This window comes from Taudactylus pleione, unplaced genomic scaffold (genome assembly GCF_031769625.1).
Source record: "Taudactylus pleione unplaced genomic scaffold, aTauple2 ptg000061l, whole genome shotgun sequence".
Classification (NCBI taxonomy): domain Eukaryota; kingdom Metazoa; phylum Chordata; class Amphibia; order Anura; family Myobatrachidae; genus Taudactylus; species Taudactylus pleione.
Window position 1 is genome coordinate 12,785,636 of NW_028284463.1, and position 26,344 is coordinate 12,811,979.

Genomic DNA, 26,344 nt, shown 5'->3' on the forward strand with positions numbered 1-26,344 from the left:
TTGTCATACCTGTGTAATAAGGAGAGCAGGAGCCATTGTCCTATCCCAGGGATAAGTTCTCCCCCAGCTCCTGTGTTCTGTGACCCTGCAGCTAGGCAACCTGTGGCTCCTGCTCACTTCTGTGGGACTACAAGCCCCAGCATTCTCTTCTAGGCAGGCAGTGTTTACAATTTGTTCTCTCTCTCTCTCTCTCTCTCTCTCTCTCTCTCTCTCTCTCTCTCTCTCGTCTCTCTATGTGGTATCTCTGTTGCACTACAAGTCCCAGCATGTCCTGCTATTAGAATAAAACTCAAGGCAAGCAGCATATTACAAACACTTTAGGCCTTGTGGCTCCTATTCTCCTTGCTCAGGTGCTATTACTGAGGCATGACATGGATGATGTATAGGACAGCATTGTGGGCAGTGCCCAGGTCATTACCAGCCCTTACCAGGGGCACTTCTTACACTTTATGTTGTATATAACTGGCTCTGTCCTCAGCTTTTGCTTTGCTGTTCAGTTAAACATGACTGTGTTTTAGTTGATGTAAAATGATATATAGTACACCCTGGTAATACATGGTGGGTATGGCATTCCTGATTTTTAGGTTGGTTCTATGTGAAAAGGGATCAACTGCAGTTTTTCAGTTGGCCACTAGATGGCTTTGGGGTCAGCTGCTTAGTATGCTCCTATCAGATATTAGGGTTCAAGTGGTAGCAATATTAACAAAAAATATATTTAGCCTCTGATCTCTAAGCTGCAACCACAATTTGTAGTTCCATTTGAAATAAAATGTTTCATTAGAGCCAATAACTCAACACACACGCACAGCCGTCCACTCCCCCGGGAGCCCACCCTTGTGACAGTCATGGGGTACATGCTGATGTAAAGTGACAGAGGGTTTGGCTGTAGAGTGACCTGGAAGCTTACCCTTTACATAACGAGGGACGTTTATCAGCGCTGTGTTACTGTGTAGAAGCTTTGTCACCAGCTTTAGCAATGCATTGTGCTTGCTTTCATCTTTCCAAAACTTTCCAGAAAAAAAAAAGAACCGTCAGATTCTCAGGGGGTTATATTTACTATAGTGAGAGTTTTTAGAAGTGGAGATGTTGGCAATAGCAACCAATCAGATTCCAGCTATTATCTTCGCTTTGCAGTAATGCTCCAGATATTTAGCAAAGACTGATATTCAATTGTCAATAGGGAAACTGTGTAGAAAAATAAATATTGTGTGGCTGTGGATTGCAGTTAGCCCGAGTGCAGCAACTAAAGCGGATTCTAATAACCTGTAAGCGCTTTTGCAGACCGTAGGGGTCCCAGCCTAGCAGGGAGTGCTTTGCCCGGTCAGGATGGGTGCAGCCAAGCAGGCATGAGTCTGTCTTCTATCTGCTCATGTATTTCTTTGGATTTTATAGCTTCTGTTGTGCAACATGGCACGTCGCCCGCGTAACAGCCGTGCCTGGCGTTTTGTGCTGAGTGGGGTACGTAGAGACCAGGATGCCCGGCCACCAGCTCTTCAGACAGGAGATGACACCTGGGAGTATGACTCTGATGGGCAGGTAAATCTGGACACATCACAGCACTGTATCTGCAGGGTAAACGTCAGTCCCTATCCTGATTGTATTTTTACTTTTTTTTTTTTTTTTTTTTTAAAGAGCCACTAATGCCCAAAATTGAACTGTTCAGATGTGAATTATACAGGTAAAATATACTGTTCAGTGTTACCCTGGTATTGCACTGTGGCTCTATTAAATTGCAAATGACACCAATTGGTATTGACTAAGTATATACCAGTCCTGTATCCTACCCTTTAGGAATGGAAATATAGAACACTGAATGGCACATAGAGAGACCTGCTCTCTGCACAGTGCCCCAGCGATGCCATTTGCTCCTAGTAAATTAATAGGCAACATATCGGGCCAACTGAAGGAATGGCAGCAGCCGTTTTTGAGTAGTTGATGGGACCCATTCATCGCCTGGGAAGTTGGGAATTTGCAGGCAACAATATTTTTTTTTCTTTCAGATGTGATCAGCTCACTATTTAAATTTTGGTTCTGCACCTGACGCTCGCCATGCAGCCCCTTGGAAGTAATGCTCCATATCCATTACTGCAGAGAGACTAAATATTCATGATATTCTAGTTATTTATGTAGTGGGTGCTTATTATTGGACTCTGAAATAGGTGTACTAAAGGTAGGGCTGATGTCTCGATTTATTAGATGGCCCCCAGGTTCTCTTTTTATTTACAGACCATTGTTTAAAAGGGAAGTTTAGTAACTGTGGTATTGTATACAAGTATGGGTAGGCTCTGCTGTATCCCCTGGATAAAATTGTATCTTCCTAGTGGATCTATTATATCCAAGGGGGACAAAAAAAAAAATTGGTCTGTTTAATGACAATCTACAGTAAATATGGCCGATGATTGTTCACCGATAATTTTGCCACTGATGGTTGAGAACCACTGGCGGTTTTTTTTTTTTTTTGTCTCCCTGGTGCCAGGACACAAAGCATAGCTCTGCCCCCGTCTCGACCTGTGAAGGTGCCCATCCCCAACTGTGATTGCCCCGTTTCCCCTTGCGTAAGAGAGCAGGGATGACCATTGGTGGATGAAAACCATTGATGGTTCCCTGTTTATGGTTTCATACCATGGAGGTTAACCACCAATGTTACCATCGATGGTTAACCTACTAATGGCCATCTCTACTCTACAGTACATGATTGTTTTGCATTTACTGTATGCTGTGCACAGTAAAAGGTGAGAGCACAACAGTCCAATGATTGCAGAACCCTCTCGCCTACTGTTTTCATATATTCATGGGGGGAAATAGAACAACGTAGAGATCTATTGATCCGTGCCATGCTGTGTATACTGTCCCCATAGACACCAGTGATATACCTTACCCAGGTACTTCTGAGCCATGTACCGTATATACCGGAGAGCTCGGAGGTCAGCGGATCTCTCCATGGCGTTCTGTTTGGGAATGCCACACCTGTGAACGAGACCTTTATTACACAGCACCGCAGAATATGATGGTGCTATATAAAGAGAGGACTAATGACAGCAGGAAGTTGGACATGGCATGTGTATCATGCTTGACCTGTTGATTTTCTCTTCTTCCATAGCACAGTAACAGTGATTCCGAGATCGAGATGCTGCATTTTCCTCCCTCCATCCCCAGCGCTGTGCCGGTGACGGGCGAATCCTATTGCAGCTGCGACAGCCAGAACGATGCGTATTGCTCCAGCCTGCACACCTTCCAGCAGATAAAGAACTGCCAGTGCGGAGAGGAGGATGACTGTAAGACACCGGAGGGATATCTCCTGCAAATACCTGTCTGTAACCCCCCCCCCTTCCCCTCTGCTACCGCTCCATACCTCCCAATGCTTTCCATTTGCAGATTTCGACTGGGTCTGGGATGATGGAAGTAAATCTACCGCCACGGTGCTGAGCTGCGACGACCGGAAAGTCAGCTTCCACATGGAGTACAGCTGCGGCACGGCCGCCATTCGTGGCAACAAGATGCTCGCTAAGGGTCAACACTTCTGGGAGATTAAGATGACCTCACCGGTATATGGCACAGACATGGTATGTCCTCTCTTAAACAGTGCAGATGTCAAGGATCTTGAAAAAGTCATTATTTGTTCCATAGACCTTCTGTTATGTCAAGAGTTGTAGCCAAACAAAGTCCAAGGATATCCGATGTTTGTGAGGCACACACTCAGACTTCAATGCTTACCTGTGCCGAGGACCTCTGCTGGAGGCTTGGTGTAATGCAGTCTCGGCACCAACGTAGAGGTGTGGGATTCAATGAAAGTATAGCTTTAAAGTGGCAGCGACCTCCTAATAGGATTGGTGCATTAGAGCTGGGTGATTTTGGCACCGATCTGTTACAACCTCCTTGTGTATAACAGTTTGTACCCGTCCGCCCACCATTTTTAGCCTAGTTCTGGCAAGCTGTGCAGAGTTTACACAGATTCTGGGTTTTGCTCTGGGCCTATTTTGGGGCAAGGAAAGGTAAAGTCTGGGAGCCAATCACAACCCTCACAGTACAGGTTAATAACATTGAACTAAAACTGGGGCGGAGTTCAGATGTGATACATCTGTACACACCCCCAGTTAGCCACACCCCCAATGCTCACATCCTTAGGTAATGTGTGTAATCTATTAATGCTTATGATGTATCTGTATATGCGCTGTTAGGGGTGGGTGTATGTGTGTGTGTTGTATATTACTAATTTGTTCCAACAGTGCTGCTGCAGAACACTGGTCCTCTCTGTGTTACTGCAGGTTATATTATAGAGCAGGGGCACAATGGTCCTCTCTCTGTGTTACTGCAGGTTATATTATAGAGCAGGGGCACAATGGTCCTCTCTCTGTGTTACTGCAGGTTATATTATAGAGCAGGGGCACAATGGTCCTCTCTCTGTGTTACTGCAGGTTATATTATAGATCAGGGGCACAATGGTCCACTCTCTGTGTTACTGCAGGTTATATTATAGAGCAGGGGCACAATGGTCCTCTCTCTGTGTTACTGCAGGTTATATTATAGAGCAGGGGCACAATGGTCCTCTCTCTGTGTTACTGCAGGTTATATTATAGAGCAGGGGCACAATGGTCCTCTCTCTGTGTTACTGCAGGTTATATTATAGAGCAGGGGCACAATGGTCCTCTCTCTGTGTTACTGCAGGTTATATTATAGAGCAGGGGCACAATGGTCCTCTCTCTGTGTTACTGCAGGTTATATTATAGAGCAGGGGCACAATGGTCCTCTCTCTGTGTTACTGCAGGTTATATTATAGAGCAGGGGCACAATGGTCCTCTCTCTGTGTTACTGCAGGTTATATTATAGAGCAGGGGCACAATGGTCCTCTCTCTGTGTTACTGCAGGTTATATTATAGAGCAGGGGCACAATGGTCCTCTCTCTGTGTTACTGCAGGTTATATTATAGAGCAGGGGCACAATGGTCCTCTCTCTGTGTTACTGCAGGTTATATTATAGAGCAGGGGCACAATGGTCCTCTCTGTAGGTATAGGATATATTATAGGGCAGCAGAACAGTGCCACGCTCTGTGTAGGTATAGGATATATTATAGGGCAGCAGAACAGTGCCACGCTCTGTGTAGGTATAGGATATATTATAGGACCGTGGCACTCTCTGTGTAGGTATAGGACAGTGGCACGCTCTGTGTAGGTATAGGATATATTATAGGACCGTGGCACGCTCTGTGTAGGTATAGGACAGTGGCACGCTCTGTGTAGGTATAGGATATATTATAGGACCGTGGCACGCTCTGTGTAGGTATAGGACAGTGGCACGCTCTGTGTAGGTATAGAATATATTATAGGACCGTGGCACGCTCTGTGTAGGTATAGGACAGTGGCACGCTCTGTGTAGGTATAAAATATATTATAGGACCGTGGCACGCTCCGTGTAGGTATAGGACAGTGGCACGCTCTGTGTAGGTATAGGATATATTATAGGACCGTGGCACGCTCTGTGTAGGTATAGGACAGTGGCACGCTCTGTGTAGGTATAGGATATATTATAGGACCGTGGCACACTCTGTGTAGGTATAGGACAGTGGCACGCTCTGTGTAGGTATAGAATATATTATAGGGCAGTGGCACGCTCTGTGTAGGTATAGCATATATTATAGGACAGAGGCACGCTCTGTGTAGGTATAGGATATATTATAGGACAGAGGCACGCTTTGTGTAGGTATAGGACAGAAGCACGCTCTGTGTAGGTATAGGATATATTATAGGACAGAGGCACGCTCTGTGTAGGTATAGGATATATTATAGGACAGAGGCACGGTCTGTGTAGGTATAGGATATATTATAGGACAGAGGCACGCTCTGTGTAGGTATAGGATATATTATAGGACAGAGGCATGCTCTGTGTAGGTATAGGACAGAGGTACGCTCTGTGTAGGTATAGGACAGAGGCACGCTCTGTGTAGGTATAGGATATATTATAGGAGAGCGGCACGCTCTGTGTAGGTATAGGATATATTATAGGACCGTGGCACGCTCTGTGTAGGTATAGGACAGTGGCACGCTCTGTGTAGGTATAGGATATATTATAGGACCGTGGCACACTCTGTGTAGGTATAGGACAGTGGCACCCTCTGTGTAGGTATAGAATATATTATAGGGCAGTGGCACGCTCTGTGTAGGTATAGCATATATTATAGGACAGAGGCACGCTCTGTGTAGGTATAGGATATATTATAGGACAGAGGCACGCTTTGTGTAGGTATAGGACAGTGGCACGCTCTGTGTAGGTATAGGATATATTATAGGACCGTGGCACACTCTGTGTAGGTATAGGACAGTGGCACGCTCTGTGTAGGTATAGAATATATTATAGGGCAGTGGCACGCTCTGTGTAGGTATAGCATATATTATAGGACAGAGGCACGCTCTGTGTAGGTATAGGATATATTATAGGACAGAGGCACGCTTTGTGTAGGTATAGGACAGAAGCACGCTCTGTGTAGGTATAGGATATATTATAGGACAGAGGCACGCTCTGTGTAGGTATAGGATATATTATAGGACAGAGGCACGGTCTGTGTAGGTATAGGATATATTATAGGACAGAGGCACGCTCTGTGTAGGTATAGGATATATTATAGGACAGAGGCATGCTCTGTGTAGGTATAGGACAGAGGTACGCTCTGTGTAGGTATAGGACAGAGGCACGCTCTGTGTAGGTATAGGATATATTATAGGAGAGCGGCACGCTCTGTGTAGGTATAGGATATATTATAGGACCGTGGCACGCTCTGTGTAGGTATAGGACAGAGGCACGCTCTGTGTAGGTATAGGACAGAGGCACGCTCTGTGTAGGTATAGGATATATTATAGGACCGTGGCACGCTCTGTGTAGGTATAGGACAGAGGTACGCTCTGTGTAGGTATAGGACAGAGGCAAGCTCTGTGTAGGTATAGGATATAGTATAGGACAGTGGCACGCTCTGTGTAGGTATAGGATATATTATAGGACAGAGGCACACTGTGTAGGTATAGGATATATTATAGGAACATGGCACGCTCTGTAGGTATAGCATATATTATAGGACCGTGGCACGCTCTGTGTAGGTATAGGACAGAAGCACGCTCTGTGTAGGTATAGGATATTTTATAGGGCAGTGGCATGCTCTGTGTAGGTATAGGACTGTGGCACGCTCTGTGTAGGTATAGGACAGTGGCACGCTCTGTGTAGGTATAGGATATATTATAGGACAGAGGCACGCTCTGTGTAGGTATAGGATTTATTATAGGACAGTAGCACGCTCTGTGTAGGTATAGGATATATTATAGGACAGAGGCACGCTATGTGTAGGTATAGGATATATTATAGGGCAGCGGGACGGTGGCACGCTCTGTGTAGGTATAGGATATATTATAGGACAGAGGCACGCTCTGTAGGTATAGGATATATTATAGGACAGTGGCACGCTCTGTGTAGGTATAGGATATATTATAGGACAGTGGCACGCTCTGTGTAGGTATAGGATATATTATAGGACAGAGGCACGCTCTGTGTAGGTATAGGATATATTATAGGACAGAGGTACGCTCTGTGTAGGTATAGGACAGAGGTACGCTCTGTGTAGGTATAGGACAGAGGTACGCTCTGTGTAGGTATAGGACAGAGGTACGCTCTGTGTAGGTATAGGACAGAGGTACGCTCTGTGTAGGTATAGGACAGAGGTACGCTCTGTGTAGGTATAGGATATATTATAGGGCAGTGGCACGCTCTGTGTAGGTATAGGATATATTATAGGAAAGTGGCACGCTCTGTGTAGGTATAGGACAGAGGTACGCTCTGTGTAGGTATAGGACAGTGGCACGCTCTGTGTAGGTATAGGATATATTATAGGACAGCGGCACGCTCTGTGTAGGTATAGGATATATTATAGGACCGTGGCACGCTCTGTAGGTATAGGACAGAGGCACGCTCTGTGTAGGTATAGGATCTATTATAGGACAGAGGCACACTGTGTAGGTATAGGATATATTATAGGAACATGGCACTCTGTGTAGGTATAGGATATATTATAGGAACATGGCACACTGTGTAGGTATAGGATATATTATAGGAACATGGCACGCTCTGTAGGTATAGCATATATTATAGGACCGTGGCACGCTCTGTGTAGGTATAGGACAGAAGCACGCTCTGTGTAGGTATAGGATATTTTATAGGGCAGTGGCACGCTCTGTGTAGGTATAGGACTGTGGCACGCTCTGTGTAGGTATAGGACAGTGGCACGCTCTGTGTAGGTATAGGATATATTATAGGACAGAGGCACGCTCTGTGTAGGTATAGGATAAATTATAGGACTGAGGCACGCTCTTTGTAGGTATAGGATATATTCTAGGACAGAGGCACGCTCTGTGTAAGTATAGGATATATTATAGGACAGAGGCACGCTCTGTGTAGGTATAGGATATATTATAGGACAGTGGCACGCTCTGTGTAGGTATAGGATATATTATAGGACAGAGGCACGCTATGTGTAGGTATAGGATATATTATAGGACAGAAGCATGCTCTGTGTAGGTATAGGATATATTATAGGACAGAGGCACGCTCTGTGTAGGTATAGGACAGAAGCACGCTCTGTGTAGGTATAGGATATATTATAGGACAGAGGCATGCTCTGTGTAGGTATAGTATATATTATAGGACAGTGGCACGGTCTGTATAGGTATTGTATATATTATAGGGCAGTGGCATGCTCTGTGTAGGTATAGGACTGTGGCACGCTCTGTGTAGGTATAGGATATATTATAGGACCGTGGCACGCTCTGTGTAGGTATAGGATATATTATAGGACCGTGGCACGCTCTGTGTAGGTATAAGACCGTGACACGCTCTGTGTATGTATAGGATATATTATAGGACCGTGGCACGCTCTGTGTAGGTATAGGATATATTATAGGACAGTGGCACGCTCTGTGTAGGTATAGGATATATTATAGGACAGAGGCACGCTCTGTGTAGGTATAGGACAGAGGCACGCTCTGTGTAGGTATAGGATATATTATAGGACAGAGGTACGCTCTGTGTAGGTATAGGACAGAAGCACGCTCTGTGTAGGTATAGGATATATTATAGGACCGAGGCACGCTCTGTGTAGGTATAGGACCATGGCACGCTCTGTGTAGGTATAGGACCGTGGCACGTTCTGTGTAGGTATCGGACAGTGGCACGCTCTGTGTAGGTATAGGATATATTATAGGGCAGTGGCATGCTCTGTGTAGGTATAGGACAGTGGCACGCTCTGTGTAGGAATAGGATATATTATAGGACAGAGGCACGCTCTGTGTAGGTATAGGATATATTATAGGACAGAGGCACGCTCTGTGTAGGTATAGGATATATTATAGGACAGAGGCACGCTCTGTGTAGGTATAGGATATATTATAGGACAGAGGCACGCTATGTGTAGGTATAGGATATATTATAGGACAGAGGTACGCTCTGTGTAGGTATAGGACAGAGGTACGCTCTGTGTAGGTATAGGACAGAGGTACGCTCTGTGTAGGTATAGGACAGAGGTACGCTCTGTGTAGGTATAGGACAGAGGTACGCTCTGTGTAGGTATAGGACAGAGGTACGCTCTGTGTAGGTATAGGACAGAGGTACGCTCTGTGTAGGTATAGGATATATTATAGGGCAGTGGCACGCTCTGTGTAGGTATAGGATATATTATAGGACAGAGGTACGCTCTGTGTAGGTATAGGACAGAGGTACGCTCTGTGTAGGTATAGGATATATTATAGGGCAGTGGCACGCTCTGTGTAGGTATAGGATATATTATAGGACAGAGGTACGCTCTGTGTAGGTATAGGACAGAGGTACGCTCTGTGTAGGTATAGGACAGAGGCACGCTCTGTGTAGGTATAGGATATATTATAGGACAGCGGCACGCTCTGTGTAGGTATAGGATATATTATAGGACCGTGGCACGCTCTGTGTAGGTATAGGACAGAGGTACGCTCTGTGTAGGTATAGGATATATTATAGGACCGTGGCACGCTCTGTGTAGGTATAGGACAGAGGTACGCTCTGTGTAGGTATAGGACAGAGGCAAGCTCTGTAGGTATAGGATATATTATAGGACCGTGGCATGCTCTGTGTAGGTATAGGACAGAGGTACGCTTTGTGTAGGTATAGGACAGAGGCAAGCTCTGTGTAGGTATAGGATATAGTATAGGACTGTGGCACGCTCTGTGTAGGTATAGGACAGCGGCACGCTCTGTGTAGGTATAGGATATATTATAGGACAGAGGCACACTGTGTAGGTATAGGATATATTATAGGAACATGGCACGCTCTGTAGGTATAGCATATATTATAGGACCGTGGCACGCTCTGGGTAGGTATAGGACAGAAGCACGCTCTGTGTAGGTATAGGATATATTATAGGACAGAGGCACGCTCTGTGTAGGTATAGGACAGAAGCACGCTCTGTGTAGGTATAGGACAGAAGCACGCTCTGTGTAGGCATAGGATATATTATAGGACAGACGCACGCTCTGTGTAGGTATAGGATATATTATAGGACAGAGGCACGCTCTGTGTAGGTATAGGATATATTATAGGACCGTGGCACGCTCTGTGTAGGTATAGGACAATGGGACGCTCTGTGTAGGTATAGGATATATTATAGGACCGTGGCACGCTCTGTCTAGGTATAGGACAGTGGCACGCTCTGTATAGGTATAGTATATATTATAGGGCAGTGGCATGCTCTGTGTAGGTATAGGACTGTGGCACGCTCTGTGTAGGTATAGGATATATTATAGGACCGTGGCACGCTCTGTGTAGGTATAGGACAGTGGCACGCTCTGTGTAGGTATAGGATATATTATAGGACAGTGGCACGCTCTGTGTAGGTATAGGATATATTATAGGACAGAGGTACGCTCTGTGTAGGTATAGGACAGAGGCACGCTCTGTGTAGGTATAGGATATATTATAGGACAGAGGCACGCTCTGTGTAGGTATAGGACCATGGCACGCTCTGTGTAGGTATCGGACAGTGGCACGCTCTGTGTAGGTATAGGATATATTATAGGGCAGTGGCATGCTCTGTGTAGGTATAGGACTGTGGCACGCTCTGTGTAGGTATAGGACAGAAGCACGCTCTGTGTAGGCATAGGATATATTATAGGACAGACGCACGCTCTGTGTAGGTATAGGATATATTATAGGACAGAGGCACGCTCTGTGTAGGTATAGGATATATTATAGGACCGTGGCACGCTCTGTGTAGGTATAGGACAATGGGACGCTCTGTGTAGGTATAGGATATATTATAGGACCGTGGCACGCTCTGTCTAGGTATAGGACAGTGGCACGCTCTGTATAGGTATAGTATATATTATAGGGCAGTGGCATGCTCTGTGTAGGTATAGGACTGTGGCACGCTCTGTGTAGGTATAGGATATATTATAGGACCGTGGCACGCTCTGTGTAGGTATAGGACAGTGGCACGCTCTGTGTAGGTATAGGATATATTATAGGACAGTGGCACGTTCTGTGTAGGTATAGGATATATTCTAGGACAGAGGTACGCTCTGTGTAGGTATAGGACAGAGGCACGCTCTGTGTAGGTATAGGATATATTATAGGACAGAGGCACGCTCTGTGTAGGTATAGGACCATGGCACGCTCTGTGTAGGTATCGGACAGTGGCACGCTCTGTGTAGGTATAGGATATATTATAGGGCAGTGGCATGCTCTGTGTAGGTATAGGACAGTGGCACGCTCTGTGTAGGTATAGGACAGTGGCACGCTCTGTGTAGGTATAGGATATATTATAGGGCAGTGGCACGCTCTGTGTAGGTATAGGATATATTATAGGGCAGTGGCACGCTCTGTGTAGGTATAGGATATATTATAGGAAAGTGGCACGCTCTGTGTAGGTATAGGACAGAGGTACGCTCTGTGTAGGTATAGGACAGAGGCACGCTCTGTGTAGGTATAGGACATATTATAGGACAGCGGCACGCTCTGTGTAGGTATAGGATATATTATAGGACCGTGGCACGCTCTGTGTAGGTATAGGACAGAGGCACGCTCTGTGTAGGTATAGGATATATTTTAGGACCATGGCACGCTCTGTGTAGGTATAGGACAGGTACGCTCTGTGTAGGTATAGGACAGAGGCAAGCTCTGTGTAGGTATAGGATATAGTATAGGACAGAGGTACGCTCTGTGTAGGTATAGGATATAGTATAGGACAGAGGTACGCTCTGTGTAGGTATAGGACAGTGGCACGCTCTGTGTAGGTATAGGATATAGTATAGGACAGAGGTACGCTCTGTGTAGGTATAGGATATATTATAGGACAGAGGCACACTGTGTAGGTATAGGATATATTATAGGACAGAGGTACGCTCTGTGTAGGTATAGGACAGAGGTACGCTCTGTGTAGGTATAGGACAGAGGTACGCTCTGTGTAGGTATAGGACAGAGGTACGCTCTGTGTAGGTATAGGACAGAGGTACGCTCTGTGTAGGTATAGGATATATTATAGGGCAGTGGCACGCTCTGTGTAGGTATAGGATATATTATAGGACAGAGGTACGCTCTGTGTAGGTATAGGACAGAGGTACGCTCTGTGTAGGTATAGGACAGAGGTACGCTCTGTGTAGGTATAGGATATATTATAGGGCAGTGGCACGCTCTGTGTAGGTATAGGATATATTATAGGACAAAGGTACGCTCTGTGTAGGTATAGGACAGAGGCACGCTCTGTGTAGGTATAGGATATATTATAGGACAGCGGCACGCTCTGTGTAGGTATAGGATATATTATAGGACCGTGGCACGCTCTGTGTAGGTATAGGACAGAGGTACGCTCTGTGTAGGTATAGGATATATTATAGGACCGTGGCACGCTCTGTGTAGGTATAGGACAGAGGTACGCTCTGTGTAGGTATAGGACAGAGGCAAGCTCTGTAGGTATAGGATATATTATAGGACCGTGGCATGCTCTGTGTAGGTATAGGACAGAGGTACGCTTTGTGTAGGTATAGGACAGAGGCAAGCTCTGTGTAGGTATAGGATATAGTATAGGACTGTGGCACGCTCTGTGTAGGTATAGGACAGCGGCACGCTCTGTGTAGGTATAGGATATATTATAGGACAGAGGCACACTGTGTAGGTATAGGATATATTATAGGAACATGGCACGCTCTGTAGGTATAGCATATATTATAGGACCGTGGCACGCTCTGGGTAGGTATAGGACAGAAGCACGCTCTGTGTAGGTATAGAATATATTATAGGACAGAGGCACGCTCTGTGTAGGTATAGGACAGAGGCACGCTCTGTGTAGGTATAGGACAGAAGCACGCTCTGTGTAGGTATAGGACAGAAGCACGCTCTGTGTAGGTATAGGACAGAAGCACGCTCTGTGTAGGTATAGGATATATTATAGGACAGACGCACGCTCTGTGTAGGTATAGGATATATTATAGGACAGAGGCACGCTCTGTGTAGGTATAGAATATATTATAGGACCGTGGCACGCTCCGTGTAGGTATAGGACAGTGGCACGCTCTGTGTAGGTATAGGATATATTATAGGACCGTGGCACGCTCTGTGTAGGTATAGGACAGTGGCACGCTCTGTGTAGGTATAGGATATATTATAGGACCGTGGCACACTCTGTGTAGGTATAGGACAGTGGCACGCTCTGTGTAGGTATAGAATATATTATAGGGCAGTGGCACGCTCTGTGTAGGTATAGCATATATTATAGGACAGAGGCACGCTCTGTGTAGGTATAGGATATATTATAGGACAGAGGCACGCTTTGTGTAGGTATAGGACAGAAGCACGCTCTGTGTAGGTATAGGATATATTATAGGACAGAGGCACGCTCTGTGTAGGTATAGGATATATTATAGGACAGAGGCACGGTCTGTGTAGGTATAGGATATATTATAGGACAGAGGCACGCTCTGTGTAGGTATAGGATATATTATAGGACAGAGGCATGCTCTGTGTAGGTATAGGACAGAGGTACGCTCTGTGTAGGTATAGGACAGAGGCACGCTCTGTGTAGGTATAGGATATATTATAGGAGAGCGGCACGCTCTGTGTAGGTATAGGATATATTATAGGACCGTGGCACGCTCTGTGTAGGTATAGGACAGAGGCACGCTCTGTGTAGGTATAGGACAGAGGCACGCTCTGTGTAGGTATAGGATATATTATAGGACCGTGGCACGCTCTGTGTAGGTATAGGACAGAGGTACGCTCTGTGTAGGTATAGGACAGAGGCAAGCTCTGTGTAGGTATAGGATATAGTATAGGACAGTGGCACGCTCTGTGTAGGTATAGGATATATTATAGGACAGAGGCACACTGTGTAGGTATAGGATATATTATAGGAACATGGCACGCTCTGTAGGTATAGCATATATTATAGGACCGTGGCACGCTCTGTGTAGGTATAGGACAGAAGCACGCTCTGTGTAGGTATAGGATATTTTATAGGGCAGTGGCATGCTCTGTGTAGGTATAGGACTGTGGCACGCTCTGTGTAGGTATAGGACAGTGGCACACTCTGTGTAGGTATAGGATATATTATAGGACAGAGGCACGCTCTGTGTAGGTATAGGATTTATTATAGGACAGTGGCACGCTCTGTGTAGGTATAGGATATATTATAGGACAGAGGCACGCTATGTGTAGGTATAGGATATATTATAGGGCAGCGGGACGGTGGCACGCTCTGTGTAGGTATAGGATATATTATAGGACAGAGGCACGCTCTGTAGGTATAGGATATATTATAGGACAGTGGCACGCTCTGTGTAGGTATAGGATATATTATAGGACAGAGGCACGCTCTGTGTAGGTATAGGATATATTATAGGACAGAGGCACGCTCTGTGTAGGTATAGGATATATTATAGGACAGAGGCACGCTCTGTGTAGGTATAGGATATATTATAGGACAGAGGCACGCTCTGTGTAGGTATAGGATATATTATAGGACAGAGGCACGCTATGTGTAGGTATAGGATATATTATAGGACAGAGGTACGCTCTGTGTAGGTATAGGACAGAGGTACGCTCTGTGTAGGTATAGGACAGAGGTACGCTCTGTGTAGGTATAGGACAGAGGTACGCTCTGTGTAGGTATAGGACAGAGGTACGCTCTGTGTAGGTATAGGACAGAGGTACGCTCTGTGTAGGTATAGGACAGAGGTACGCTCTGTGTAGGTATAGGATATATTATAGGGCAGTGGCACGCTCTGTGTAGGTATAGGATATATTATAGGACAGAGGTACGCTCTGTGTAGGTATAGGACAGAGGTACGCTCTGTGTAGGTATAGGACAGAGGTACGCTCTGTGTAGGTATAGGATATATTATAGGGCAGTGGCACGCTCTGTGTAGGTATAGGATATATTATAGGACAGAGGTACGCTCTGTGTAGGTATAGGACAGAGGCACGCTCTGTGTAGGTATAGGATATATTATAGGACAGCGGCACGCTCTGTGTAGGTATAGGATATATTATAGGACCGTGGCACGCTCTGTGTAGGTATAGGACAGAGGTACGCTCTGTGTAGGTATAGGATATATTATAGGACCGTGGCACGCTCTGTGTAGGTATAGGACAGAGGTACGCTCTGTGTAGGTATAGGACAGAGGCAAGCTCTGTAGGTATAGGATATATTATAGGACCGTGGCATGCTCTGTGTAGGTATAGGACAGAGGTACGCTTTGTGTAGGTATAGGACAGAGGCAAGCTCTGTGTAGGTATAGGATATAGTATAGGACTGTGGCACGCTCTGTGTAGGTATAGGACAGCGGCACGCTCTGTGTAGGTATAGGGTATATTATAGGACAGAGGCACACTGTGTAGGTATAGGATATATTATAGGAACATGGCACGCTCTGTAGGTATAGCATATATTATAGGACCGTGGCACGCTCTGGGTAGGTATAGGACAGAAGCACGCTCTGTGTAGGTATAGGATATATTATAGGACAGAGGCACGCTCTGTGTAGGTATAGGACAGAAGCACGCTCTGTGTAGGTATAGGACAGAAGCACGCTCTGTGTAGGCATAGGATATATTATAGGACAGACGCACGCTCTGTGTAGGTATAGGATATATTAAAGGACAGAGGCACGCTCTGTGTAGGTATAGGATATATTATAGGACCGTGGCACGCTCTGTGTAGGTATAGGACAATGGGACGCTCTCTGTAGGTATAGGATATATTATAGGACCGTGGCACGCTCTGTCTAGGTATAGGACAGTGGCACGCTCTGTATAGGTATAGTATATATTATAGGGCAGTGGCATGCTCTGTGTAGGTATAGGACTGTGGCACGCTCTGTGTAGGTATAGGATATATTATAGGACCGTGGCACGCTCTGTGTAGGTATAGGACAGTGGCACGCTCTGTGTAGGTATAGGATATATTATAGGACAGAGGCACGCTCTGTGTAGGTATAGGATATATTATAGGACAGTGGCACGCTCTGTGTAGGTATAGGATATATTATAGGACAGAGGTACGCTCTGTGTAGGTATAGGACAGAGGCACGCTCTGTGTAGGTATAGGATATATTATAGGGCAGTGGCATGCTCTGTGTAGGTATAGGACCATGGCACGCTCTGTGTAGGTATCGGACAGTGGCACGCTCTGTGTAGGTATAGGATATATTATAGGGCAGTGGCATGCTCTGTGTAGGTATAGGACTGTGGCACGCTCTGTGTAGGTATAGGACAGTGGCACGCTCTGTGTAGGTATAGGATATATTATAGGGCAGTGGCACGCTCTGTGTAGGTATAGGATATATTATAGGGCAGTGGCACGCTCTGTGTAGGTATAGGATATATTATAGGAAAGTGTCACGCTCTGTGTAGGTATAGATCAGAGGTACGCTCTGTGTAGGTATAGGACAGAGGCACGCTCTGTGTAGGTATAGGACATATTATAGGACAGCGGCACGCTCTGTGTAGGTATAGGATATATTATAGGACCGTGGCACGCTCTGTGTAGGTATAGGACAGAGGCACGCTCTGTGTAGGTATAGGATATATTTTAGGACCATGGCACGCTCTGTGTAGGTATAGGACAGGTACGCTCTGTGTAGGTATAGGACAGAGGCAAGCTCTGTGTAGGTATAGGATATAGTATAGGACAGAGGTACGCTCTGTGTAGGTATAGGATATAGTATAGGACAGAGGTACGCTCTGTGTAGGTATAGGACAGTGGCACGCTCTGTGTAGGTATAGGATATAGTATAGGACAGAGGTACGCTCTGTGTAGGTATAGGATATATTATAGGACAGAGGCACACTGTGTAGGTATAGGATATATTATAGGACAGAGGTACGCTCTGTGTAGGTATAGGACAGAGGTACGCTCTGTGTAGGTATAGGACAGAGGTACGCTCTGTGTAGGTATAGGACAGAGGTACGCTCTGTGTAGGTATAGGACAGAGGTACGCTCTGTGTAGGTATAGGATATATTATAGGGCAGTGGCACGCTCTGTGTAGGTATAGGATATATTATAGGACAGAGGTACGCTCTGTGTAGGTATAGGACAGAGGTACGCTCTGTGTAGGTATAGGACAGAGGTACGCTCTGTGTAGGTATAGGATATATTATAGGGCAGTGGCACGCTCTGTGTAGGTATAGGATATATTATAGGACAGAGGTACGCTCTGTGTAGGTATAGGACAGAGGCACGCTCTGTGTAGGTATAGGATATATTATAGGACAGCGGCACGCTCTGTGTAGGTATAGGATATATTATAGGACCGTGGCACGCTCTGTGTAGGTATAGGACAGAGGTATGCTCTGTGTAGGTATAGGATATATTATAGGACCGTGGCACGCTCTGTGTAGGTATAGGACAGAGGTACGCTCTGTGTAGGTATAGGACAGAGGCAAGCTCTGTAGGTATAGGATATATTATAGGACCGTGGCATGCTCTGTGTAGGTATAGGACAGAGGTACGCTTTGTGTAGGTATAGGACAGAGGCAAGCTCTGTGTAGGTATAGGATATAGTATAGGACTGTGGCACGCTCTGTGTAGGTATAGGACAGCGGCACGCTCTGTGTAGGTATAGGATATATTATAGGACAGAGGCACACTGTGTAGGTATAGGATATATTATAGGAACATGGCACGCTCTGTAGGTATAGCATATATTATAGGACCGTGGCACGCTCTGGGTAGGTATAGGACAGAAGCCCGCTCTGTGTAGGTATAGGATATATTATAGGACAGAGGCACGCTCTGTGTAGGTATAGGACAGAAGCACGCTCTGTGTAGGTATAGGATATATTATAGGACAGACGCACGCTCTGTGTAGGTATAGGATATATTATAGGACAGAGGCACGCTCTGTGTAGGTATAGGATATATTATAGGACCGTGGCACGCTCTGTGTAGGTATAGGACAATGGGACGCTCTGTGTAGGTATAGGATATATTATAGGACCGTGGCACGCTCTGTCTAGGTATAGGACAGTGGCACGCTCTGTATAGGTATAGTATATATTATAGGGCAGTGGCATGCTCTGTGTAGGTATAGGACTGTGGCACTCTCTGTGTAGGTATAGGATATATTATAGGACCGTGGCACGCTCTGTGTAGGTATAGGACAGTGGCACGCTCTGTGTAGGTATAGGATATATTATAGGACAGAGGCACGCTCTGTGTAGGTATAGGATATATTATAGGACACTGGCACGCTCTGTGTAGGTATAGGATATATTATAGGACAGAGGTACGCTCTGTGTAGGTATAGGACAGAGGCACGCTCTGTGTAGGTATAGGATATATTATAGGACAGAGGCACGCTCTGTGTAGGTATAGGACCATGGCACGCTCTGTGTAGGTATCGGACAGTGGCACGCTCTGTGTAGGTATAGGATATATTATAGGGCAGTGGCATGCTCTGTGTAGGTATAGGACTGTGGCACGCTCTGTGTAGGTATAGGACAGTGGCACGCTCTGTGTAGGTATAGGATATATTATAGGGCAGTGGCACGCTCTGTGTAGGTATAGGATATATTATAGGGCAGTGGCACGCTCTGTGTAGGTATAGGATATATTATAGGAAAGTGGCACGCTCTGTGTAGGTATAGATCAGAGGTACGCTCTGTGTAGGTATAGGACAGAGGCACGCTCTGTGTAGGTATAGGACATATTATAGGACAGCGGCACGCTCTGTGTAGGTATAGGATATATTATAGGACCGTGGCACGCTCTGTGTAGGTATAGGACAGAGGCACGCTCTGTGTAGGTATAGGATATATTTTAGGACCATGGCACGCTCTGTGTAGGTATAGGACAGGTACGCTCTGTGTAGGTATAGGACAGAGGCAAGCTCTGTGTAGGTATAGGATATAGTATAGGACAGAGGTATGCTCTGTGTAGGTATAGGATATAGTATAGGACAGAGGTACGCTCTGTGTAGGTATAGGACAGTGGCACGCTCTGTGTAGGTATAGGATATAGTATAGGACAGAGGTACGCTCTGTGTAGGTATAGGATATATTATAGGACAGAGGCACACTGTGTAGGTATAGGATATATTATAGGACAGAGGTACGCTCTGTGTAGGTATAGGACAGAGGTACGCTCTGTGTAGGTATAGGACAGAGGTACGCTCTGTGTAGGTATAGGACAGAGGTACGCTCTGTGTAGGTATAGGACAGAGGTACGCTCTGTGTAGGTATAGGATATATTATAGGGCAGTGGCACGCTCTGTGTAGGTATAGGATATATTATAGGACAGAGGTACGCTCTGTGTAGGTATAGGACAGAGGTACGCTCTGTGTAGGTATAGGACAGAGGTACGCTCTGTGTAGGTATAGGATATATTATAGGGCAGTGGCACGCTCTGTGTAGGTATAGGATATATTATAGGACAGAGGTACGCTCTGTGTAGGTATAGGACAGAGGCACGCTCTGTGTAGGTATAGGATATATTATAGGACAGCGGCACGCTCTGTGTAGGTATAGGATATATTATAGGACCGTGGCACGCTCTGTGTAGGTATAGGACAGAGGTACGCTCTGTGTAGGTATAGGATATATTATAGGACCGTGGCACGCTCTGTGTAGGTATAGGACAGAGGCAAGCTCTGTAGGTATAGGATATATTATAGGACCGTGGCATGCTCTGTGTAGGTATAGGACAGAGGTACGCTTTGTGTAGGTATAGGACAGAGGCAAGCTCTGTGTAGGTATAGGATATAGTATAGGACTGTGGCACGCTCTGTGTAGGTATAGGACAGCGGCACGCTCTGTGTAGGTATAGGATATATTATAGGACAGAGGCACACTGTGTAGGTATAGGATATATTATAGGAACATGGCACGCTCTGTAGGTATAGCATATATTATAGGACCGTGGCACGCTCTGGGTAGGTATAGGACAGAAGCACGCTCTGTGTAGGTATAGGATATATTATAGGACAGAGGCACGCTCTGTGTAGGTATAGGACAGAAGCACGCTCTGTGTAGGTATAGGATATATTATAGGACAGACGCACGCTCTGTGTAGGTATAGGATATATTATAGGACCGTGGCACGCTCTGTGTAGGTATAGGACAATGGGACGCTCTGTGTAGGTATAGGATATATTATAGGACCGTGGCACGCTCTGTCTAGGTATAGGACAGTGGCACGCTCTGTATAGGTATAGTATATATTATAGGGCAGTGGCATGCTCTGTGTAGGTATAGGACTGTGGCACGCTCTGTGTAGGTATAGGATATATTATAGGACCGTGGCACGCTCTGTGTAGGTATAGGACAGTGGCACGCTCTGTGTAGGTATAGGATATATTATAGGACAGAGGCACGCTCTGTGTAGGTATAGGATATATTATAGGACACTGGCACGCTCTGTGTAGGTATAGGATATATTATAGGACAGAGGTACGCTCTGTGTAGGTATAGGACAGAGGCACGCTCTGTGTAGGTATAGGATATATTATAGGACAGAGGCACGCTCTGTGTAGGTATAGGACCATGGCACGCTCTGTGTAGGTATCGGACAGTGGCACGCTCTGTGTAGGTATAGGATATATTATAGGGCAGTGGCATGCTCTGTGTAGGTATAGGACTGTGGCACGCTCTGTGTAGGTATAGGACAGTGGCACGCTCTGTGTAGGTATAGGATATATTATAGGGCAGTGGCACGCTCTGTGTAGGTATAGGATATATTATAGGGCAGTGGCACGCTCTGTGTAGGTATAGGATATATTATAGGAAAGTGGCACGCTCTGTGTAGGTATAGGACAGAGGTACGCTCTGTGTAGGTATAGGACAGAGGTACGCTCTGTGTAGGTATAGGACAATGGGACGCTCTGTGTAGGTATAGGATATATTATAGGACCGTGGCACGCTCTGTCTAGGTATAGGACAGTGGCACGCTCTGTATAGGTATAGTATATATTATAGGGCAGTGGCATGCTCTGTGTAGGTATAGGACTGTGGCACGCTCTGTGTAGGTATAGGATATATTATAGGACCGTGGCACGCTCTGTGTAGGTATAGGACAGTGGCACGCTCTGTGTAGGTATAGGATATATTATAGGACAGAGGCACGCTCTGTGTAGGTATAGGATATATTATAGGACACTGGCACGCTCTGTGTAGGTATAGGATATATTATAGGACAGAGGTACGCTCTGTGTAGGTATAGGACAGAGGCACGCTCTGTGTAGGTATAGGATATATTATAGGACAGAGGCACGCTCTGTGTAGGTATAGGACCATGGCACGCTCTGTGTAGGTATCGGACAGTGGCACGCTCTGTGTAGGTATAGGATATATTATAGGGCAGTGGCATGCTCTGTGTAGGTATAGGACTGTGGCACGCTCTGTGTAGGTATAGGACAGTGGCACGCTCTGTGTAGGTATAGGATATATTATAGGGCAGTGGCACGCTCTGTGTAGGTATAGGATATATTATAGGGCAGTGGCACGCTCTGTGTAGGTATAGGATATATTATAGGAAAGTGGCACGCTCTGTGTAGGTATAGGACAGAGGTACGCTCTGTGTAGGTATAGGACAGAGGCACGCTCTGTGTAGGTATAGGATATATTATAGGACAGCGGCACGCTCTGTGTAGGTATAGGATATATTATAGGACCGTGGCACGCTCTGTGTAGGTATAGGACAGAGGCACGCTCTGTGTAGGTATAGGATATATTTTAGGACCGTGGCACGCTCTGTGTAGGTATAGGACAGGTACGCTCTGTGTAGGTATAGGATATAGTATAGGACAGAGGTACGCTCTGTGTAGGTATAGGATATAGTATAGGACAGAGGTACGCTCTGTGTAGGTATAGGACAGTGGCACGCTCTGTGTAGGTATAGGATATAGTATAGGACAGAGGCACACTGTGTAGGTATAGGATATATTATAGGACAGAGGCACGCTCTGTGTAGGTATAGGATATATTATAGGACAGAGGTACGCTCTGTGTAGGTATAGGACAGAGGTACGCTCTGTGTAGGTATAGGACAGAGGTACGCTCTGTGTAGGTATAGGATATATTATAGGGCAGTGGCACGCTCTGTGTAGGTATAGGATATATTATAGGACAGAGGTACGCTCTGTGTAGGTATAGGACAGAGGTACGCTCTGTGTACGTATAGGACAGAGGCACGCTCTGTGTAGGTATAGGATATATTATAGGACAGCGGCACGCTCTGTGTAGGTATAGGATATATTATAGGACCGTGGCACGCTCTGTGTAGGTATAGGACAGAGGTACGCTCTGTGTAGGTATAGGATATATTATAGGACCGTGGCACGCTCTGTGTAGGTATAGGACAGAGGTACGCTCTGTGTAGGTATAGGACAGAGGCAAGCTCTGTAGGTATAGGATATATTATAGGACCGTGGCATGCTCTGTGTAGGTATAGGACAGAGGTACGCTTTGTGTAGGTATAGGACAGAGGCAAGCTCTGTGTAGGTATAGGATATAGTATAGGACTGTGGCACGCTCTGTGTAGGTATAGGATATATTATAGGACAGAGGCACACTGTGTAGGTATAGGATATATTATAGGAACATGGCACGCTCTGTAGGTATAGCATATATTATAGGACCGTGGCACGCTCTGGGTAGGTATAGGACAGAAGCACGCTCTGTGTAGGTATAGGATATATTATAGGACAGAGGCACGCTCTGTGTAGGTATAGGACAGAAGCACGCTCTGTGTAGGTATAGGACAGAAGCACGCTCTGTGTAGGTATAGGACAGTGGCACGCTCTGTGTAGGTATAGGATATATTATAGGACAGACGCACGCTCTGTGTAGGTATAGGATATATTATAGGACAGAGGCACGCTCTGTGTAGGTATAGGATATATTATAGGACCGTGGCACGCTCTGTGTAGGTATAGGACAATGGGACGCTCTGTGTAGGTATAGGATATATTATAGGACCGTGGCACGCTCTGTCTAGGTATAGGACAGTGGCACGCTCTGTATAGGTATAGTATATATTATAGGGCAGTGGCATGCTCTGTGTAGGTATAGGACTGTGGCACGCTCTGTGTAGGTATAGGATATATTATAGGACAGAGGCACGCTCTGTGTAGGTATAGGATATATTATAGGACACTGGCACGCTCTGTGTAGGTATAGGATATATTATAGGACAGAGGTACGCTCTGTGTAGGTATAGGACAGAGGCACGCTCTGTGTAGGTATAGGATATATTATAGGACAGAGGCACGCTCTGTGTAGGTATAGGACAGAGGTACGCTCTGTGTAGGTATAGGACAGAGGCAAGCTCTGTAGGTATAGGATATATTATGGGACCGTGGCATGCTCTGTGTAGGTATAGGACAGAGGTACGCTTTGTGTAGGTATAGGACAGAGGCAAGCTCTGTGTAGGTATAGGATATAGTATAGGACTGTGGCACGCTCTGTGTAGGTATAGGACAGCGGCACGCTCTGTGTAGGTATAGGATATATTATAGGACAGAGGCACACTGTGTAGGTATAGGATATATTATAGGAACATGGCACGCTCTGTAGGTATAGCATATATTATAGGACCGTGGCACGCTCTGGGTAGGTATAGGACAGAAGCACGCTCTGTGTAGGTATAGGATATATTATAGGACAGAGGCACGCTCTGTGTAGGTATAGGACAGAAGCACGCTCTGTGTAGGTATAGGACAGAAGCACGCTCTGTGTAGGTATAGGACAGTGGCACGCTCTGTGTAGGTATAGGATATATTATAGGACAGACGCACGCTCTGTGTAGGTATAGGATATATTATAGGACAGAGGCACGCTCTGTGTAGGTATAGGATATATTATAGGACCGTGGCACGCTCTGTGTAGGTATAGGACAATGGGACGCTCTGTGTAGGTATAGGATATATTATAGGACCGTGGCACGCTCTGTCTAGGTATAGGACAGTGGCACGCTCTGTATAGGTATAGTATATATTATAGGGCAGTGGCATGCTCTGTGTAGGTATAGGACTGTGGCACGCTCTGTGTAGGTATAGGATATATTATAGGACCGTGGCACGCTCTGTGTAGGTATAGGACAGTGGCACGCTCTGTGTAGGTATAGGATATATTATAGGACAGAGGCACGCTCTGTGTAGGTATAGGATATATTATAGGACAGTGGCACGCTCTGTGTAGGTATAGGATATATTATAGGACAGAGGTACGCTCTGTGTAGGTATAGGACAGAGGCACGCTCTGTGTAGGTATAGGATATATAATAGGACAGAGGCACGCTCTGTGTAGGTATAGGACCATGGCACGCTCTGTGTAGGTATAGGATATATTATAGGGCAGTGGCATGCTCTGTGTAGGTATAGGACTGTGGCACGCTCTGTGTAGGTATAGGACAGTGGCACGCTCTGTGTAGGTATAGGATATATTATAGGGCAGTGGCACGCTCTGTGTAGGTATAGGATATATTATAGGAAAGTGGCACGCTCTGTGTAGGTATAGGACAGAGGTACGCTCTGTGTAGGTATAGGACAGAGGCACGCTCTGTGTAGGTATAGGATATATTATAGGACAGCGGCACGCTCTGTGTAGGTATAGGATATATTATAGGACCGTGGCACCCTCTGTGTAGGTATAGGACAGAGGCACGCTCTGTGTAGGTATAGGATATATTTTAGGACCGTGGCACGCTCTGTGTAGGTATAGGACAGGTACGCTCTGTGTAGGTATAGGACAGAGGCAAGCTCTGTGTAGGTATAGGATATAGTATAGGACAGAGGTACGCTCTGTGTAGGTATAGGATATAGTATAGGACAGAGGTACGCTCTGTGTAGGTATAGGACAGTGGCACGCTCTGTGTAGGTATAGGATATAGTATAGGACAGAGGCACACTGTGTAGGTATAGGATATATTATAGGACAGAGGCATGCTCTGTGTAGGTATAGGATATATTATAGGACAGTGGCACGCTCTGTGTAGGTATAGGATATATTATAGGACAGTGGCACGCTCTGTGTAGGTACAGCATATATTATAGGACCGTGGCACGCTCTGTGTAGGTACAGCATATATTATAGGACAGTGGCACGCTCTGTGTAGGTACAGCATATATTATAGGACAGCGGGACGCTCTGTGTAGGTATAGGATATATTATAGGACAGAGGCACGCTCTGTGTAGGTATAGGATATATTATAGGACAGAGGCATGCTCTGTGTAGGTATAGGATATAGTATAGGACTGTGGCACGCTCTGTGTAGGTATAGGACAGTGGCACGCTCTGTGTAGGTATAGGATATATTAGAGGACAGCGGCACGCTCTGCATTGGTGTAGGTTATATTACAGGTCATCTCTCAGTAACGGTTATTTTTATTTCTCAGATGGTCGGCATCGGCACATCCGACGTGAACCTGGACAAATACCGTCACACCTTCTGCAGTCTGCTGGGGAAAGATGCAGAGAGTTGGGGTCTCTCCTACACAGGTAACAGCAGTGATGCACATACGTGATAACTGGACACACTCCAGTCCATTTCCGTGTTCTCACATGTTCTCCTCTCTCGCCCGTCTGCCAGGGCTGCTCCAGCACAAAGGCGACAAAAGCAGCTTCTCCTCCCGCTTCGGCCAGGGCTCAATCATCGGGGTGCACCTGGACACCTGGCACGGAGTGCTGACCTTCTACAAGAACAGGAAGTGCATAGGTAACTTCTATATTACAGTGTTCTCCCCAGAAATGTTTTCCAGCCGGGTGGCATCAAGAAGTAGCCGGGTGGGGCCCTTCGCAATTATGCGCACGCCGGAAAAAGGGGTATCTCCCTTACCATTCCAGCCCGACAGGT

General features: G+C 45.9%; 1 protein-coding gene across 2 annotated transcripts in view; it reads left to right on the forward strand.

Moving 5' to 3' along the window:
* SPSB3 (splA/ryanodine receptor domain and SOCS box containing 3) overlaps positions 1-26,344 on the forward strand; it is a 32,234-nt gene that overhangs the window by 335 nt on the left and 5,555 nt on the right. The window contains exons 1-6 of one of the 2 annotated variants that reach the window (XM_088464745.1): positions 1,505-1,536; positions 1,633-1,678; positions 3,101-3,275; positions 3,376-3,563; positions 25,887-25,989; positions 26,081-26,206. In XM_088464745.1, the coding sequence (XP_088320871.1) occupies positions 3,128-3,275; positions 3,376-3,563; positions 25,887-25,989; positions 26,081-26,206 (565 nt within the window). In that variant the 5' untranslated portion in view covers positions 1,505-1,536; positions 1,633-1,678; positions 3,101-3,127. Of the gene's footprint in view, positions 1-1,392; positions 1,537-1,632; positions 1,679-3,100; positions 3,276-3,375; positions 3,564-25,886; positions 25,990-26,080; positions 26,207-26,344 lie in introns of those variants that run through there. The other variant, XM_088464744.1, reaches the window with a different exon arrangement.